The sequence below is a fragment of the Sarcophilus harrisii genome, chromosome 1, assembly GCF_902635505.1.
Source record: "Sarcophilus harrisii chromosome 1, mSarHar1.11, whole genome shotgun sequence".
In the NCBI taxonomy this organism is placed as follows: Eukaryota; Metazoa; Chordata; class Mammalia; order Dasyuromorphia; family Dasyuridae; genus Sarcophilus; species Sarcophilus harrisii.
In genome coordinates, this window is record NC_045426.1 from 500,793,304 (window position 1) to 500,813,199 (window position 19,896).

A 19,896-nucleotide genomic window follows, 5' to 3' on the forward strand; every position below is an offset into this window, starting at 1 on the left:
GAGAAATACAGGAACATCACAACAATGATCAGGACTAGAATTTACTAGGAAAAAAGTACAGCTAGTAATCACTGATCTTAGACAAAGCAAACTTAAAAGATTTAATCAATAAAGAAATCTATGTTATATGTTAGCCATACTGATATTTTTTTAGATGCGTGTTTACATATGTATATATTTGCTTGAGTATATGTAGATATATAAGCATGTTGTTTTATATACATGTATATGGATATATGTATATGGGTATGAGTCTGTGAGTGGGTATAAATGTATATGTATATGTGTGTGTATCTGTGTTTAATTGCAATCTCTTGGAGAAGTGGGAGGGGGAAGGGGGAAAAATAATGTAAAAAAGATACACAGCAGAAAACAAAAGAACAATCTACAAAGAAACAAAGACGGATACTTATGAATATAATTTCTTTTCCTATTATATATATCCTTTCATGATCCAGTAATTTACTGTTAGACATATTTTGAATCCTCCTTGATGTTTTGTTGGGCATATGATAATGTTCTGTTTTATTTTATTTTCCTTTTCTGCCTTTCTTTTTTCTATTTTTTAAAAACAGAAAAGAAGAAGGAAGTTCTTAATATCTGGATTAATCTTGAAGAAGATAAAAGGCTTTCTTCAAGAGGGTAGTATTAGGGATAGATTAAGTTTGTATTTTCTATATAAATTACAGTACCATACTTATCATTGTACATCAATTATGTGCTTTTAAAGTACTTCAGTATTTTATAATAACCACTGATATTTTTCTGTTAACATTCATATTAAACATTATATATTGCTAGACTAGTTTCTTTTTATTTTCTTTCCTTAATGTTAGAGAAAAACACGACTTAATTGCAGATGTCATCAAAGTACCTTTATGGCCTTCCATTTTGCTTTTTTATTCTATTTATCCCAATATTTGAAGAGTTGCCTACTAAATTTCATTTTTAGTTATAAAAATCAATCCAAATCTTTACATGACAAAGACTTCCAAGAACTGAAAAGTTGCTTTTTAGTTCACGGGTAATTAGTTTGAAAGCCTCTCCAAATGTCTTGTCCCCCACTTCCCATTAAAAAGTAAATTCCTTGACAAGAGTTTTAATTCATTGTCTTTATATCTCTACTTCATTACAAAGTACCCAGTCCATTGTAGGTAAAGAAAAAGCTAGGTAAGAAAAGCTGGTTTATTGACTGACTAAATCAAGAATAGTATTCTGCAGAGAACACATCTCTGCAGACTTAGGCTCTTGAAAAATACAAGTTTATAACCCTGGTTAGCTCTGAAAATTCTTCAAGATACCTTATAACATAAGTCAATTATTTTGCTAAGTGGTATCATCCTAAGTATTGTGACAAAGTGACAATAAAACATGGAATAGAACAATCTCAGAAGAAGTGGAATTCTGAGAAATAATAAATAAAAAATAATAAAAACTATATGTTTGGTATTGGTACATTACAGCATTTTACTAATTTCTTATGAGTTAGAAGTGGTATAAATGCAATCCCTTCATTCTTTAAATTAACTTATGTTGCCCATGTGCTTTAATACTTAGATATTGGATGTAACCCATCTAATTCCAACTACTTTCTGGAGAAAGAGAACTCTTCAAAATGCTGGGATTCTTTTATTTTTTTATTTGTATCCCATGTGACTTGCACGTAGAGGGCATGTATTAAATCTGGGATGAACTGAATTATAATGCTAGAAAAGGAGGTGAGACAATAACAGAGAGGGAATGAGACAAAAGATTGGATAGCTAGAGAAGTATTTTCCAAAAGGAGAGCCTGCAGCACTTTGGGTATCTTTGATGTAGAATTTGCAGAAAAACACATTTTTCAGTATTTGTTTTCAGTAAAGTATTGATTTATTTTGCTTGATTATACATAAAAACACTTTTTTAAAAACCTGAGTCTATTTCACCCAGGCTGGAAGTGCAGTAGTCACTAGAAGGTTTGATCCCATTCCTGATTGGCTCAGAAGCTTTGACATATTCCATGTCTATGACGGTTTGATTTGCCTCTCCAGGCATCTTGTTGGCCCTTCTTATTTTAGGGAGTCTACCTACTGGTGTCAGAATTAGTATGGGATCAATCAGCTTAGCCATACTGCAGCTCAGAACTTATGAACTCATGAGCACCAGCCTCCTAAGTAGCAGAAATTGAAGGGATAGGTGACCCGACTGATCCATATTTGTTACAAGAAATGGTTACCATTGAGTGTCAGGTGACCTGACTGACTATCCATATTTGTTAAAAGGAATGATTACCATTGAGCGTGGGGGGGGGGGGCAGGAATGATTGTTAATGGAAGGAAAGAAGGAATGGAGAAAGAAGGGAGGAAGGAAGAAAAGAAAAGGTGAAAGGAATTTAAAGGTTTCATTATCATTTTATGTTCAAAAGTTCATGATTTTATATAAAATTTTTTTTGCTGGTTTTGCTGTTCTTTTGGTACTGGAATGTTTATGTTGGTTGATGACTGTTCACTTTATATTTCCTCAATGAAAAACTCCGATATTCCACTGACTATAAGCTTTTATCATTCCATCTCTCTTTGTACTTTAAACCTCCTAAATCTATTCTTTGCTCTCATGAGTCTTCCAATTCCTCAATATTTTCTCTTGGAGTTACTTTGCTCTTATTTCACTTTCCTCCGTTTCCAATCTCAATGTTATGTTAGCCAATTCTGTACTGTCCCTTATCCTCTTATTGCTGAATCCTTATCCTCTTATCCTATCATTCCCTGCCAAATCCCAGCTCTGGATTATTCCCACCTCTATGTTAATTCCTACCCATGTATTGCTGAATGGAGTTGGAATGCTGAATAGGTATATTATAAATCCATGTGATACAACTTAAAATGGGACCTCACTGCAGCAATCATCCTGCTCTCAATGGATTCTTTATTTTTCTTCCTCAAAAATTGTTCCAAACCTTCACTTCTCAAGTCTATCATCATTCCCTTTCCCCACCCCTTCTTTCTATCTCTCTTCTGATGACTCACAAATCTACAGATATTTCCACAATTATATATCTAGCCCTGCTCTTTGCCTTGAGCTTTGGTGCTATACCACTTGCTTCACCCTCAGTGCTTCAACCTAAGACTAAACCGGTTCCCATCTCCCTGAGACTATTAAGATCTTCCAGGACAGACCATCTCTCTCCATTGGCTTCTGTCTCTCCCTTAACTGGTATTTCCCATCCACTCCCCATCTTTTCCTCCTGGATCATGCTATACTCTTAATGTGTAAATGTTATGAACTAATAAGGGAAAAAAAGGTTTTTTAAATTGCCTATTCGATATTACAAACTGCAGGGTCCAGAGACATCTCAAACATATATCCAAGACATAGTTTACCATTGCCCCCACCAATCCAGCTGTCTTCTTCATATTCTCTTTTTATATAGTTTCTGGACAAAGAAAGATAAATATGCACATATATGGATATGTATACAAAAACATATATAAATACATTTCTGTAGCTATATATATACACAAATATATTTCTATATCTCTGTGTATATACATATATATATATACACACAAAATATATATATATAAATACATTTCTGTATACACACACATCTATTCATAATCACCTCCACTAGATCTAAGTTCCTTCAGAGTACAGATTCTTTCACAGAATTTTTTATCCCTAGTATTTAGCATGTTGTTCAACACACCTAAGTTCTGCTTATTGACTAAGTTAAAAAGAGAAATGACAGCAATAATAAAATATAACAAATAATAAAAATACAATGATGATGATTCATACTTATAAAATTAGACATATACTTATAAAATTAGAATCCTTATAGAAGGGTTGTTTGTTTCAGGGAGAGGAGTCTTCATATGAATGAATCAAAACCATTTGTGACAAAACTTTTAATAAATAGCAAGAAATAAAATTTTTGATGTTTCTCTTTAAAGTTAACTCCAATATTCTTCAAATGTAAATTTTAGAAGTGTGAATATCATTCCACCAGAATCCCATATTCTTAAAGTAACAAAAGCTCCAAAATTATAGTCATCATTTCCTTTCTCCCAACCCCCATCTTCTGTGCTTTTTTCAAAGTTAGTTTTCATGGCTGTTTGATGTATAGATATGGAACTTAAGAAGCTATGGCAATAAATTAACAATCAAATGACTTGGTGGTAATTAGTTTGGCAGGTCATAGGATATATAATATATATTTTAACACCACTCTCCCTAGACACTCATACACACAAACACAAATCATCTCCAGACTATAAATATTCTCAAATAAATTACCTTATTTGTACATTATTCAAATTAAGAGAGAGATATATACACTCATTAAAATACTATTTAGGAAGTAGCTAGAACTAAATAGCTATTATATGGCTAACATGTATTATATATATATATATATATATATAATTATATATTATATAAGTAACTAATAATGGAAAGAATGATGCAACCTGTTTCCTGTTACTGGTACTAAGGAGCTAAGTAACCTGTACCATCAATATTGCCATTACTAAAAGAGTGGGAGAGGATTTCTAGGTGAGCAAAACCTCAAAGATTCATGAATATACTTTTTTTTAGTCATAGTCAATTGGTGTTCTAAGTATTACATATCAGTTAATTTTGAAGCAGTTTTTGGACAAATCTAGGAAACTGAATGGAGAATGTAATAAAATTCCAACAATAACTCAAATAATTTTTTATGTGGTGATTTGCTCCAATGTAACTGGTATATGAATGATATAATACAATCCCCAAATAAGATCCCGAAATCCTTCCATTTCTTTTTTTTTAATTGTTTGTTTATAGATTGTTGTATGTCCTTTATCTTTTGCATTTCTTTTTAAATTTAATACTTTTATTTTCCCCAGTTACATGTAAAACAATGTTTTTTTTTACAACTGTTTAAAACTTTTAAATTCCAGATTCTCTTCCTTCTTCCCCATCCTAGACCCATTGAGAAGGCACAAGTATATTTATATAAAACATTTCCATAAAAGTCATATTACAAAAGAAAACATAGATCTCCCACCACTCACAAAAAAGCCTTCAAGGAAAAAAAAAAGGTAGGGAGGAAGTGTGGTTCAATCTCTATTCAGGCACAATAAGTTCTTTCTCTGGGTATAGAGAGTATTTTTCATCAAAAATCCCTAAGAGTAGGCTTAAATCATTATATTGTAGAGAATAACAAAATCATCCACAGCTGACCATCCCACAACATTGCTTTGTGTACAGTATATTTCACTTTGCTTAAGTTTATCCTTCCTATTCTTTTGTCAAAGAAAAAAATAAACAACTGTCATGAGCATCCTTTCAGCTGATATGTGGCTATCAGGTCTTGTGTATATGTTTACCTTAGATGAACTTCTCAATTACTTTAGATATTACCTTCTGGCAGGAGGAGTAAGTAGCACTTCTTTATTTTTAAATTTCAAATTACTTCCGTCCATTTTGCTATCAAAACTCCCTTCTGAAAACCTGGCTTTGTTAATTAATTCCTTACAATCCTAAACTTAATTAAAATTTTCATGTATCCAATGCTATTTATATACATTATTGTGAGAAAAGAAAGAGCACTGATTCTGATTTTCTTAGAACCCATACTTGGCTGAAAACCTGGTGGCATTTCAGCAAATTTTTTTTTCATAATACCTGTCAAGTCCAGCTACTATAGTGAATAAATTGCTTTTGGAATAAAAAATGTGTAATTCAAAATTTAAAATATGCCTAAAATGAAAAAAAGGTGAAAAATATTTCCAAGAAAAAGAATAAATAGATATTATAATTTCTATCTACTTTGAGAGAAAATAATTTTTTAAAAGTAATTAGTGATATGTAAAGGAATCATGATAAAGTTTATAGAGAGCAAGTCTCAGAGCACCAAAGATCTTGGTTTTTAAATACATGACTGTGAACTTAGGCAAGTTTTTTTTTTTTAATCTCTCAGGCTTCTAGGTAATTTCTTGAATTATAAAGTGCAAAGAAGATACTGACTATTCATTCAGGAGTTTGCTAAATCAAGAAAATAAGACTTCCTTTTTAAAAATCCAACTCCCCCAAAGTAAAAGCAAAACAAAATAAATAGACAAAAACTCTACCTCATTATAAAAACTTATGTTCCTTCACAAATGAATACAAGGGAGGAGGAGTATTCTAAGAATTAAGGAAGGCAGTATTATAGGATGTCATCTGTGAGGGGAAAGGGAAAAGCTGTAAAAAATGAAATTAAGTTGAACAAAAAGACATTTGAGTTAGACAAAAGAAAGACTGGCTAGCATGATATATACTAGAAATACAATGCTAAATTACTTCCATTCCTGGATACCATTAGCCTCTACTTTATGTAGATCTGAGCCAGGAGAATAATAGATTTAATGCTGGAAGAAACCTTAGACACCATTAAGTCCAATCCTTTTATTTGAAAAGATGAGGTACCCAAAGAGGTAATGAGACCTGCCCAAGCTCACATAAGTATTATAAAGCAAAACCATAATGTGAACCCAAGGTCCCCTGATATCAAACCCAATATTCTCATGAACCCATCAAAGGAACCCATAAAATCACTTATAATTCTTAGCAGAGAGCTATGAAGCCAGGATCTTAAAATATTCAAACTAAAGAAAATAGTAAATGCCTGGAGAAAAGAAAAAAACATATGGCCAAGAATTTTTTTAAGGGATGAAGCGAACAACTATGTACTGAATAATTAAAATAGATTTCATTTTTCACATTATGCAAATATTTTTTCTATTTATACGAATTATCCTCATTACTACATTTACTATGTGAATTGTAAAAAAGAGTTGGGCATTTGTGCGCATGTGCCCATGTGTTTGCATGTTTTAATAAAAACATGTAATTACTGTGCTGAGATGTTCCAAACCTTGTGGAAAACTGATTTGGAACATTTTTTTTTAAATTCCCTTATACTGTCTTCAGAAAGGTTACTTTTTAAAGATAAGGGCTCTGAGATTTTAGCAAGAGATCTTGTTCCTTTTTTTTTAATTGTTCCTTTTAAATTTAATTGTTCCTTTTAAAAACAAGGTTTCATTCTCCACTCAGCTAGTTATTGTGTTTTAGAGAGAGAAGTATTTGTGTGAGTGAATAACAGAGCCACAGTATTTCATCAGCCCTCCATTTTTTTCTTTGTGGCTGGGATGCAATCAAGATCTGTTCCCTAAACCACAAGCTGTGCTTCTCTTCCTACTGTGATGAGCAGAAATAGGCTAGCAGGCTTGCAGGAATCCCAGCCCTCTTGTTCAATGTCTGCCAAGTACTCTTTCCTTTTTCTCCTCAAAAAGGTCTAATGGGTATTGCCTTCCTGAAAGGGAAATGCCGAGCCACACAGCTGTGTTAATTTCAATGCACTCTGGGCTAAGCCAACAGAAAACTTTGCATCTCATTTTCATCTACAGTAGCAAAGAAAGGTGTCCTATGGAGCTCCTGTAGATACAAATAGGGGAGAAATCCACTTCAGCCAGAGGGACAAAAGTGCTGATTAATTAACGATGATAGAGAAATGATTTTAAGTGACCAGCATGGTGAAGTGATCTGAATGCTAGATTGGAATGGGAAAAAGCCTCTCTAGGACTCCCTTGTCTAAAGCTTCTTTGTTTTAGAACTTGGACAAACTATTGAGTCTCTGTAAATATCAATTTCTTCTCTAAAATGAAGATAATAACGTTTATTGTACTTACTTTACAGTATTGTTGTGGGACTCAATTGAGTAACACACAAGCGCTTTGTAGTCCCTATGTTGAAGCACTGATTATATTTTCCATCATTTTTTAAAAATTAAAACTATGATTTTTTATGCTGATATGAAGAGTGATACACAAAAATATATCTTTATTGAGCCCTGACTGGAAAGAGAATTCAACAAAAATTTTCTTCTGAATATACCCATAAATACATCCTCCACTACTTAAGAATTTTTTTTAAGGCAAGATATTCTTATCTTTCTAATTTAGCAAAATAGTATCTTCAGCACAGTTAAGGTGCCTCAGAAGTCATCCAATAGATGAGGCTATAATGTACCTATGCTTTAGTCTTATAGCATCAAGAGTTATTTTGGTTATAATGCTCTACATGTAGAAGGCAAAGGTAGATCTCAACATGGATTACTTTACTCTCATGGTCTGCTCATAATAAAGTATATAGTTTGACAATCTTTATGTGAGCAACTATAAAACAATAGTAGATTATGTAGTTGAAAGGGGCCTTAGAGATCATCTAAAAACTAAAAACCAATATCCTTATTTTATTGATGATGAAACTAAAACTCTAATATGGTTTGGTTACAAAGAAAATGAAGTGGAATTCAAAGCTACTTCTTCTTATTCCCAGTCTAATGGCTCTTTCCACCACAGAGCTCAGTAAGAGAATTGAACAAAACAAACAAACAAAAACTCAAAGAAATTCCCCATAAAAAAGCATTTTTTTTTGTTTTTACCTCTGAACAAATTATCCAAGTCAATATCTTCTTTTCCTTTGATTTTCAGACACTTTGCCTGCTGTACAAGTCTGGGCAAAGAACAGAAATAAAATCTAGATTCATTATCCTGTGAGGTGGGAATAAATCATGGTAGCAGCATGAATCTAAGTAAACACCACAGGGTAAACAGTAGTGAAATAGATGATCATTTGCTGCATTAATTTTTTTGTTGAATTTTTTTTCCAGGCCAAGAAAAAACGTATTATTCAGGGACTAGGCTGAAATGTTGAAAAGCTTGTATTATCACAGGTAGAAGTCAATTAAAATTTGGGAACTAAGCTCTTTAGAACCTAAAAGAGATGTGTGGGTAAGAACCAATTGCTACTTATGGTTTTAGAATCAGTTGCTAAAAAGATGATTATAAATATAACTTTAGACCAAGTAGAAAATGGGGGCTTTAGTTAAGTTCCTGAATTATAGGGAATTCATGACTTTTGCAGCTTTGCAGACTTGCAGAGTCTAATTTTGCAACTCTTTGATCATGGGATATTATTACACTTGACTTAGATTACTTTAAAAGATGTAAAGTATAAGGAAAAATATACAAGATAAATGTGTAGCATTGCTTCTACATAGGCAGGAAGCTGACCCATTTTAATTGATTTGCATATTTCATTTATTTAACAAAATCATAAATTTATTTTCCTTCTGTTACAACACTTGGAAATTATTTACTTAACACCCCTCCCCACTACTGTCTCATTTTTATTCTCATAGAATTATAGAATCTTGAAGGTGGGTCCTTAGAGGTTACCTAGTCTAACTCAAACCTTACCAAATCTCCAACAAATGGTCATCTAGCTATTGCTTCAACTTACCATCTCCAGAAGCAGTGGATAATATTTCTGGAAAGCTCTTACTAATTAGGAAGGAATATTTTTCTAAAATAACTCTCTTTTGTATCTTCCACCCAATGTTCCTGGCTTATCCTAAAGAGTGAAGAAGGACAACTTGAACTCTTTTTCCATATGATAGCCTTCCAAGTATTTGAACATAGCTACCATGATTCCCTTCACATCTTTTTTTTTTCCAGGCTGAGCACCTCCATATCCTTCACCATTCCTTATATAATCTCAAATCACCATCCCAGTTTTCTTTTGGAGACTTTTCTGTTTATATATGGTCTTCCTAAAATGAGGCAGTCATAATTTATTTATTATTGCAATCAGATAATGATAAATATGGTGCTAGAACAACTAGGAATTGAGAACTAGAGTTAAATTGCTGAATATGAGGGAATTCATTAACTTTTGTTAATGTGTTCTAAATAAAATCTGACCAGGGCAAGGTACAGGGGATCAACCCATCACCTCCCAAACCCTCAAGAAAACATTTTGTGCTTAGATAATTAAGGTTATTTCAGTTTTGTAAAGGAGAAAAACTGAGGAATAAGTGAAATTAAAACACTCACTGTAAGATGATGACATGAATTAAGAAGATATTACACATAACTATGGATAAGTTTTATATGTACATGTAATGTGTTTAAAATATTTAAAAAGCCTATATGCTATAGTATAAAGGTTATGGGTTTAGTATCTATTATAAACATTTTTCTTTGAATGTAAGATATTGAAAATATAATTTTGGCACCTTCATAATTGGGCGATTCTGTATACCTATTACAAATTGAATGTAATTCTAAAACTATCCAGCATATTTTATGTATTTATTGTAATGCAGGATAAAAACATAAGAAGAATACTGTAATGGGCTGAGGCTTGAGTTGATGCACTGAGGTCCCAAGCACATGAGGCTAAATAGTAATTGGACCATACTCTATTAATATATATGCTTGGAGAAAGAATGGCCCCCACCCACTCTTTGTGCAAGTCCTGATGTGTTGTATAGGAAATGACGATTTTGGTGGGTGGAGGCAGAGAGAGTAAGAGAGGATGCTTGTAGCTGCTGGTCTAGCTAGCTTGTTGACTCAGCTGCATACATTGCTATCACCCATTCTCTTCCACCTCCGATCCTTCTTCATTAGAATAAAGATTGACGATTTTCCCCTAACCTGAATTCCTGACTGCGGCTGATTTTAAAATATGCGGTCTTCACAGAATACTAAAACTGATAGGTAGTTATAGTTAGTATTTTATAAGGAAAAGGACAGCGTAGCATATTTAAAAAGATATGAAATCAGGAGAAACCTGCATATGGAACCTATCTCTGACACTTGATAGCAAGATGACAATGAGCAAACCACTTAACTTTTCTGATCTGTAGTTTCCTCATCCATAAAAATGGAGATAGTAATACTTACCTACCCATGACTCCTATCTCAAAGAGTTGTAATGAGGATCAAGAAAGAAGCTGATATGAATCATGGTCCTATAATTTACTATCTCTGTGACCTCACATAAATCACTTAACCTTCCTGAACCGCATGTTCCTGAGCTATAAAATGAAGGGGTTATATTAAATGGTCTCTAAAGTCCTTTACAACTCTAAATCTATTTAAAGTGATTTCTGTTCATGTGTCTGTCCATCTATCATATATAAACTATCATATTTTAGAAATAATTTTTCAAGATTAAAGAAAACGAAATTTTTTATTATAAGGAATAGTTCTCTGGAAGGAGGGAAGGTAAGAGATATAGAAAGAAATCTCAGTAATATAAAACTGAAATTTAGCAATAAAAATCTATTAAAATAAGTGAAGACTAAAAGCCTTCCATACCTGTAAACTATGAATAAGAGCCAAGTTCCTAAATTTACTCTATATGAATAAAAAGACTCCATGAAAAAAAAATAAATGAGAGGGCAAGAAGAAAAAAGAGAGCATCCAAAGAACCTCAAAAGAAAATAGTTTCTTAGATAAGGAAAAGGAAATAACACTTCAGTCAATAAACAGCAGGGGGGAGGGAGGGAGAGGGAAATAACTGCCTCCAACATGATGAACAAATACCATGGACAAGAAAAAAAATCACAAAGACAGCATAAGGGGAGGGGGGATAACAGATTAACTTCCACAATGGCCCAAAAAGTGGTAACTTTGAATAAAGGATGGAATCAACCTAGAAATCAAATTCTCAGGCTGGAAGGCTGATTTCTAACAGAAGCAAAAAATGCAGCAAAGCAAGAACACAAGATGTTAGAGGAGGGGAGACATCTTAAAAGCAAAAATGGCAGAGTGAGAAAAAGGGTTGGAAAATTTATCTAAAAAAATCAGAAGATTACCTGGAAAAATATGAAGAAAAAGAATTTAACTATGACATTTTCAAGAAACTGCTCAAAAAAAGTCTCAGAATTAGTGAGATTAGGAGACATGGTGCAAATCTATTGAATTCACGAGGCATCCTCAAAGACAAACATTAAATGCAACTTATTTGGGTAAAGCGTTATTAAATTCTAAAGCTACATAGACAAAAAGAAGCAATCTAACCAGTGGCTAAGGAGAAACCCTCACCTATTTAGATATTCAAATTTAATTCACTGGATTGTTATCTATTGTGATAAGAGAGAGAAAAAGACTATTATGTGATAATAAAATGAGTTGGAGATGTTATGACTTGGAGTTATTTCAAAGAAAGAAGAGAGTAGGGAAAATATCATTCATATTTTTCAGAGTAAACAAAAATTCAATGGAATTTATAATTTGTAGTAATATCAAGTAATGAGGGAGGAGGGAAATTGGTGTATACATCATTGAAATTCATTACATACACTTCTATAGACTGTAGCATTTATAATGAATTTAACTAGATAACTAGATATAATTAATTTAATTAGATTTAACTAGATTTACTATATGTAATAAGTGAGATGTAAAATATACTGTGTACTAAAACAGTCAGAAACATACTTAATACTTCTCACATATATTTAACTACTTTACCATATTTAAATTTTTTTCCATATTCACCATTTTCAATTTTCATTTTTTTTTACCATTTTCAATTTTCCATATTCAATTTAAAAAAAATTTACCATATTTTTTAATTTACCATATTCAAAAATTTAACATGGGAAAGAAGAAATGAGTAATCTTAAAAAAGGAACACTCCTGTCTAGGGCTGGTGACAAGAAAGTGATACTTTTAAACCCCCCCCCAAAAAAAAAATCTATAAAATTAATGAAAACAAGTCATTGGGATTAGAACTATATTTCATGGAATTATACTCACTTGCAATAAAAGTAGGAATTTAAGGAAAGTGTTTTTGTTTTTTGTTGGGTTTTTTGCTGAGACAATTGGGGTTAAGTGACTTGCCCAGGGTCACAAAGCTTCGAAATGCTAAGTGAGACCAAATTTGAGTTCAGGTCCTTCTGCCTTCAGAGCTAGTGCTCTATCCACCACACCCCCTAAGGAAAGTGTTAAGTGCTTAAAGGAAAATTTGGTGATAAATGAATTGATCTAGAAAATTGGATCTGAGTTCTAAGAGTGTGTTAGGGGATAAATGCCTGCTTGTTTCTGTTTAAAATAAAAAATTAGAATGGTGCTGAAGGTTAAGTTTGCCATCTCATACCTATAATCCCTAATAGATTAGGGATTGCCTTCCTAGAGGAAGGCAAGACTGGCTGAGGGCGTGAACTGAGATGTTCTAAGATGAGGGCCAAGTTGATGAGTGTCCTCACTAAGTGTGGCCCCAATATAGGAAATCCCAAGAGCAGGGTGATGTTAGATTGCCTAAGAAAGGGCAAATTGGTTCATCTTTAAAAAAGCACAGGTCAAATCTTCTCAACCGATCAGTTGGGGTTGGCCCGTGACTGACTGCTGTACTTTCAACCTGAGAAACCAACTCTTAAAAAAAAAAAATCAATTAACAAAAAGTTGAGTTGATGGCTGTAGGTGAGTTCTACCTTCTTCAAGAAGGTGAGTTGACACAAAATTGATAGGCAATTAGCCTAGAGTCTGGAAAATCTGAGTTCAAATTTGGCTTCAGATTCTTCCCTAGTGAGGGTAATTTTGTCCAAGTCCCTTAATTTGTCTGCCTCAGTTTCCTAACTGATAAAGTGAGAATAATGTTAGAACCTACCTCCCACAGTTAGCATAAGGATCAAAAAAGATATTTGTAAAGCATTTGTCATAGTTCCTGGTGCTATGTGTTAATAAATGTTTGTTTTCTTTTTTTCCTTGCTCAATCTTCCTTAAACTTTAATATTTTCCTTCGGAGGCTATACCCAATTTATTTTGTGTACATTTGTTATTTACATGTTTTCTCTTCCATAAGACTGTGAATTCTTGGAGAGCAGAGACTGTCTTTTGCCTCTGTATGCCCTGTATTTAGAATCTAAAAATGCTAACTGACTGACTGGGTGCTATAGCAAGCATCTGTGTTTATCAGCAAAAGGTATTAGACTGATCAAAAATAAGTAGAAACAATGTGAATTTCAATATAAATGAATTAAACACTTTTAAAAGAAAATGATTTCAGAATGGAAATAAGGAAAAGATCTAACAAGGCTGTAATTTTACTACAGGTAAACATATGCTATATGTATGACAGAAAGACCATGAATAAGTGCAGAAAAATCATACATTTAAATATCTTTATAGAATGTCAATTAATATAATAAAAAGGGGGAAATGTGGTAAAATTAAGGCTTGTATCCTAGGACAGACAGTCCCGTATTGCTTATGGACTCCTTACTAGATGAATGTTTTTAGTGTACCAAGTAAAATATAATAGAAAACAATTATATTGAAGTTTAGGCATAATTTAAAAGTTGTATTATTTTAAAAGTAAAGAAACTCTAAGAAGACCTTTCTAAGACTTCTCACATTCTCTTATTTCATAGTATTCTTTCCCTCACTGCCTACTTGGAAGTCCAACATTTTTTACAATGGGGATTTACAAGTCCATACAGATATCTATATAGAACACTATATTTATTATATGTCCAGTATATCTCTGAAGATGTAATCAGCTGTTTGCCAGAAAGAATCACTATCAATCTTTGTCATCAATTTAATTCAACATATTTTATTAAGGTCCTATTGTGTAGAAAACATTATGCTAAGTATTGGGAGGTAAGAAATATGGGAAGAAAAAAGAAAGGAAGAAAGGAATTGTGTAAAATGAAATACACAGAATTGAAAAGAAACTGATTATATTCTAATATAATACTTTTTTTGGGGGGGGGAGCAAGGCAATCAGTGTCTGAAGCCAAATTTGAAGTCAGATTTTCTTAACTCGAGGGCCAGTGTTCTCTCCACTGCACTACTTAGCTGCCCCAATCAAAATATTTTTTAAAATGTTCACAGATGTCAAGTCAAGAACTATTGCTTTACCCTTCTCCAATTGATAAATGGTCAAAGAATATGAACAGACAATTTTTGGATGAAGAAATGGAAACTATTTCTAGCCATATGAAAAGCTACTCCAAGTCATTATTAATCAGAGAAATGCAAATTAAGACAACTCTGAGATAACACCACACACCTGTCAGACTGGCTCAGATGACAGGAAACGATAATGTTGGAGGGGATGTGAGAAAATTGGGACACTGGTACATTGTTGGTGGAATTGTGAATGGATCCAGCCATTCTGGAGAGCATGTCCATACCCTTTGATCCAGCAGTGTCAGTACTGGGCTTATATCCCAAAAAGATTTTAAAGAAGGGAAAGGGGCCTGTATGTGCAAGAATGTTTGTGGCAGCCCTCTTTGTAGTGGCCAGAAATTAGAAACTGAGGGGATGCCCATCAATTGGAGAATGGCTGAATTGTGGTATATGAATATTATTGTTCTGTAAGAAATGACCAACAGGATGATTTCAGAAAAGCCTAGAGAGATTTATATGAACTGATGCTGAGTGAAATGAGCAGGACCAAGAGATCATTATATACTTCAACAACAATACTATATGATGACCAATTCTGATGGACGTGGCCATCCTCAGCAATGAGATGAACCAAATCAGTTCCATTTATTCAATAATGAATAATTGAACCAGTTACATACAATGAAAGAACTATGGGAAATGAATATGAAACCACAACATAGTATTTCCAATCCCTCTGTTTTTGTCTACTTGCATTTTTTATTTCCTCCTCAGGTTATTTTTACCTTATGTCTTAGTCCGATTTTTCTTGTGCAGCAAAATAACTGTAGAATATGTATACCTATATTGTATTTAACATATACTTTAACATATTTAACATGTGTGGGTCTGCCTGCCATCTAGGGGAGGGGGGAGGGGAAAGGAGGGGAAAAGTTGAAAAAGAGGGCTTTGCAAGGGCCAGTGCTAAAAAATTACCCAAGCATATATCTTGTAAATAAAAAGCTATAATAAAAAAATAAAATAAAAAACAGTAAAAAAAAAAAAAGAACTATTGCTTTAAAAAATCTGTGATTTCATTAATTTGAATATTGCCTTCACTGACATATATTACAGGTCTTTGGATAGAAGGTCTTCATGAGTTACTAATATGTTCATAAAAATCATTACCTGGTGAATGAATCTCTGAACTTATTCAGACATTTCATAAGACAACAGACACACAATCCTTTGCTGGGTTTATATCTGAAAATTTTCACTTGCCACCATATGGGCTCCAGAAACATAGTTTGTGTGTGTGTGTGTATGTGTGTTATGTACAATAGCATGCTTGTGAAATTCAATTGTTAAATTTTCAGTGTGAGCATTTTATACCTTAGAAATTGGCAAAGCTATAAATCAGACCTTGATTTATTGTTGTTCTGGGTGTCCATATTTTAAAAAGTGATTGAGAAAATGGTAATGCATTTTAATTTTAAAAGTAGGTCATATTAAGTGCTTTTATTTTTCAGAGTTGACTATGAAACATTTACCACAACAATTCTGAGTAAATGGAAAGGGTAGGGAAAAGAAAGAAAATGTAGTGAACTATGTGTTGAATAGAAACAAAGATCCAACAATTCAAACTTATTTTTGTCTGAGAAGCAAAGGAAAATTTTTTTTCTGACATAAAGAAGGCAGCATAACACCCTGTTTTGGCCTTTTATTTATCTGTATTTCTTTCAAGGCTGACTGTGATACTTTTTACATTTAGAACAATGATGAAATGGAATTGTGTTCAACAGACTTGCTATTGTTATGTGTCTTCCTGAAGCATAAAAAGAGAAGCTTAAGGACTTTTAAAAACAGTATATGACTATTTTATACATCCAAATAGATCTTTTTTCCAAAATGTCTTTTTCTAACTTCATTATGGTAGTTAGTGATTGCCTGCACTGTCCGATGATTTGTTTATGTTCCCCTAAGACTTATCTCCCTCTAAGGTCTCCAGTCCTCATCCCACATATCCACTAAAAACAGAAATAGTGAGTCTAAGATCCTGGAAGATTCTTTTTATTTTTTGTTATGTTTTAAACAATTTTTGTTTTGTTTTGTCTTTTGATATAAAATATATTTACATTTAGTATTGGAAAATAAGTGCCTTACATGAGAGCATATTTTAGAAAGCATAAGGCACTATATAACTGTGAGAAGTTGGTAGTACAATTAGCCAAAAGAATTACAAAACTAAGAGAGATCACAGAAATCATCTCATTCAAACCTCTCTCTTTACAGATTAGATAAATGAATTCCAGATGATTTCAAGGTTTTGGCCAAAGTCACAGAGCTAGTTAACAACAGAAGCTAACTTCAGGTCTTCTTCTACTTCTTTAGGGGGCCTCCCTCAGTTGACCATGACAGACCCATAATTATATATGAATCGTCTTTGGAAACAGAGTTAAATCTTTTCAAAATTTTTATTCATATTAAGAGTTTGAAAATATCACATGATAAAAAAATTTAAATACAAAGTGAAAAAATCTGTGTAGGCTCTATTGGTGAAGCTTTGTTTTCGTGTAGTATATGTATATATGCATATAAACACACATGCATGTATGTATATATGTATTTTGTGTATATATGTATATGTGTAAGTACATATGGATACTAATATCTTTTCCCCATATAGAACCATGGATAGTTTTAATACAGATAGCCAGCTGGTCATTTAGTTGATCTAACTTCTTAAATCAAAGTTGTCTGTGTTTTAGAATGTAGATGAACTCAAAATAGAGAATGAGACTTTTTTTTTGGACATGGCCAACGTAGGGATTTATTTTGCTTGACCATGCATATCCGTTATAGTGATTTTGTTTTCCTTTTCTTTTTTTTCCCATGGGAGAGGGGAGAAAGAGAAAATAGATTTCTTCTTTCTCTCTATGTATATTCCTTTTAGCCTGGAACCAAGGATGATATTTAGAAATTTATAGATTTATATACTTGCAAAAAAATTTAAATATTTTCTGAAAATAAGAGCAAAAAAAAGCTTATTTAAAATTTACCAAAAATAAAATGTTGTCAGATACATTGAATATGTACTATGATTTAATAGACCTCTTAACAAAATGGTGTGCTTAAAATGCCAAATACCAGCATCCATGGTTTTTCTTATTCTTATCTATTAACGTCATAATACAAAGTATACCCAAGTATATAGGTAACAAATAATTAACTCAGTCTATATTACCAATTTTATTTCCATGATTATGCACATATATATATATTTCTTTGTTATATACATTTCAATATGTCAAAGTTCTTCAATTTTGATGATGTGGACATTCTCCCCATAAGTAGAGACTACAATCCCCCTATAATTTCGTATTATTCAAGAGTGTCCTGTACATGTTGTCAGTCACTAGACTTCAATCTGAATTATATCCTGTTTCAAAGAAAGTTCCCAGAATTTGTACTCTTTTACCTACCATAGCTTTTGATAACCAAAGGAAGCTCCAATTGAATCCATATACCTTGACCTCTCATGAATTTAATTACTTCAAGTAGTTTATAATTTATTTAAGATGTGTACATTGTAAGTAGGTGGGTAGAAAGAAAGAGGACAGATAGGTACAAGGGGGGAAAAGTAGATAATAATGATAGCTAACATTTGCTTGTGCTACAATCCATAATTCAGGATCCTGAACTTTCTATTACTAAAAACACTTCCTATTTAGAATATGAAAACAATAATTAAAGACTCTTTTAGAGTTCATGGCTCTATGACTCCAATTCTAAAAATTAAATTAAAGCAACATTTATTAAGCATTGACTTTGTGTGTGAGGAACTGTGTTAAACCGTAAATTCACAAAGACCAATGACATACCCTGCTCCCACTGTTGGATTTTTCTAATCATTGGGAAATTTTTTGTGTTACCTAGATCCCAACTTCTGAAAATGTGAGTTGCAACTCCATATGGAGTTTTGTAACTAAATTTGGAGGTTATAAAATTATAATTTATTGTCAGTAAATACCTGCTTTATATACCTATTTTTTCCCCTATATACCCAGGGTCGTGTAAAAATTACAATGTAATGAGGCAAGTGTGGGAAGGAACACCACTGCTCTTCCACACACATAAACATGACAGAGTAAATGAAGCCCAAGTCTGAGAAGAGAAAGATTATTTTTACCTAGGAAAGAGTAAGTAATTTCAGGGGATAGTTTCATTAAAGTGATTATAACTGAATTGGGGCTTGATAGAAGGAAGGGACAAAAAAAAAAAAATAAAGAAGGAAGGGATAGAAAATGTACTAAGAATGGATAGGGGAAGAAAAGAAATCAGGAAGTGAGATACTCCAATTTGGCTGGAATAAAGAGAATTGGTAGGAGAAAAAGTCAGACAATTAAGTTGCAGTCAGATGGCAGAAATCCTTGAATGCTAGAATTGGAAGGTAGAACTTCATTCTGAAGACAATGTAGAGGAAGTGGAAGGTTTTGGATTAGGACAATGACAATCAGCTAAGAAGACTATTCAGGTGGAGAAGTGAAAAACTGATTGAAGAGGGGATAAACTTGATGCAAGAAAACTCATTATAAGGATAATTTAGGGAAAGAGAAGCAAGATCTTGAATTATGGTCTACAGTACAAGTAGAAAGAAGATAAGAGAGGGAAGAGAGAAATCATAGGTCTTGTAAAAGAAGTAGATGAATGAGGTGAGGGAAAGTGAAAAGTCACAGATGACTTCCAAGTTGTAAGAGGAATGAAATATGACAGTGCCATCAACAGAAATGGCAAAACTGGAAGGAGGGATAGGATTAAAGGATGAGGAATTTACTTTTGGACAGAATGGTAGTAGCAATAGAGCATTCAGCAGAAAACTGGAAATGCAGGGAACAGAACTCTGGGGAGAAATTATAGGTTTGAGGGAAGGTCAATGCAGAAAATATTTTGTAGGAGAAGAAAATTGTTATTTGGAGTGATAACTTAAAATAAGTATATTGTATAACATAAATAAGTGATAATATTAATAAATGATATTTAAAAGAATTCAATGAATCATTCACAGAATCACAGAATGTGAAATTTGGAAGAGACCTCATCTCAAGCCTATACACAAAAGGGATCTCCAACAAAATTTTAGAGAGCAAGATCTAATCCTTATCTTTGTATTTCCAGAGCTTCCATGAGGGGGAAACTTATCATTTCT

General features: G+C 32.8%; 1 protein-coding gene across 1 annotated transcript in view; it reads right to left on the reverse strand.

Moving 5' to 3' along the window:
* Window positions 1–19,896, reverse strand: part of L3MBTL4 (L3MBTL histone methyl-lysine binding protein 4) — a 489,530-nt gene that overhangs the window by 126,778 nt on the left and 342,856 nt on the right. Inside the window, exon 16 of the mRNA XM_031946621.1 lies at window positions 8,447–8,517. Within this exon, the coding sequence (XP_031802481.1) occupies window positions 8,447–8,517 (71 nt within the window). The remainder of the gene's footprint in view (window positions 1–8,446; window positions 8,518–19,896) is intronic.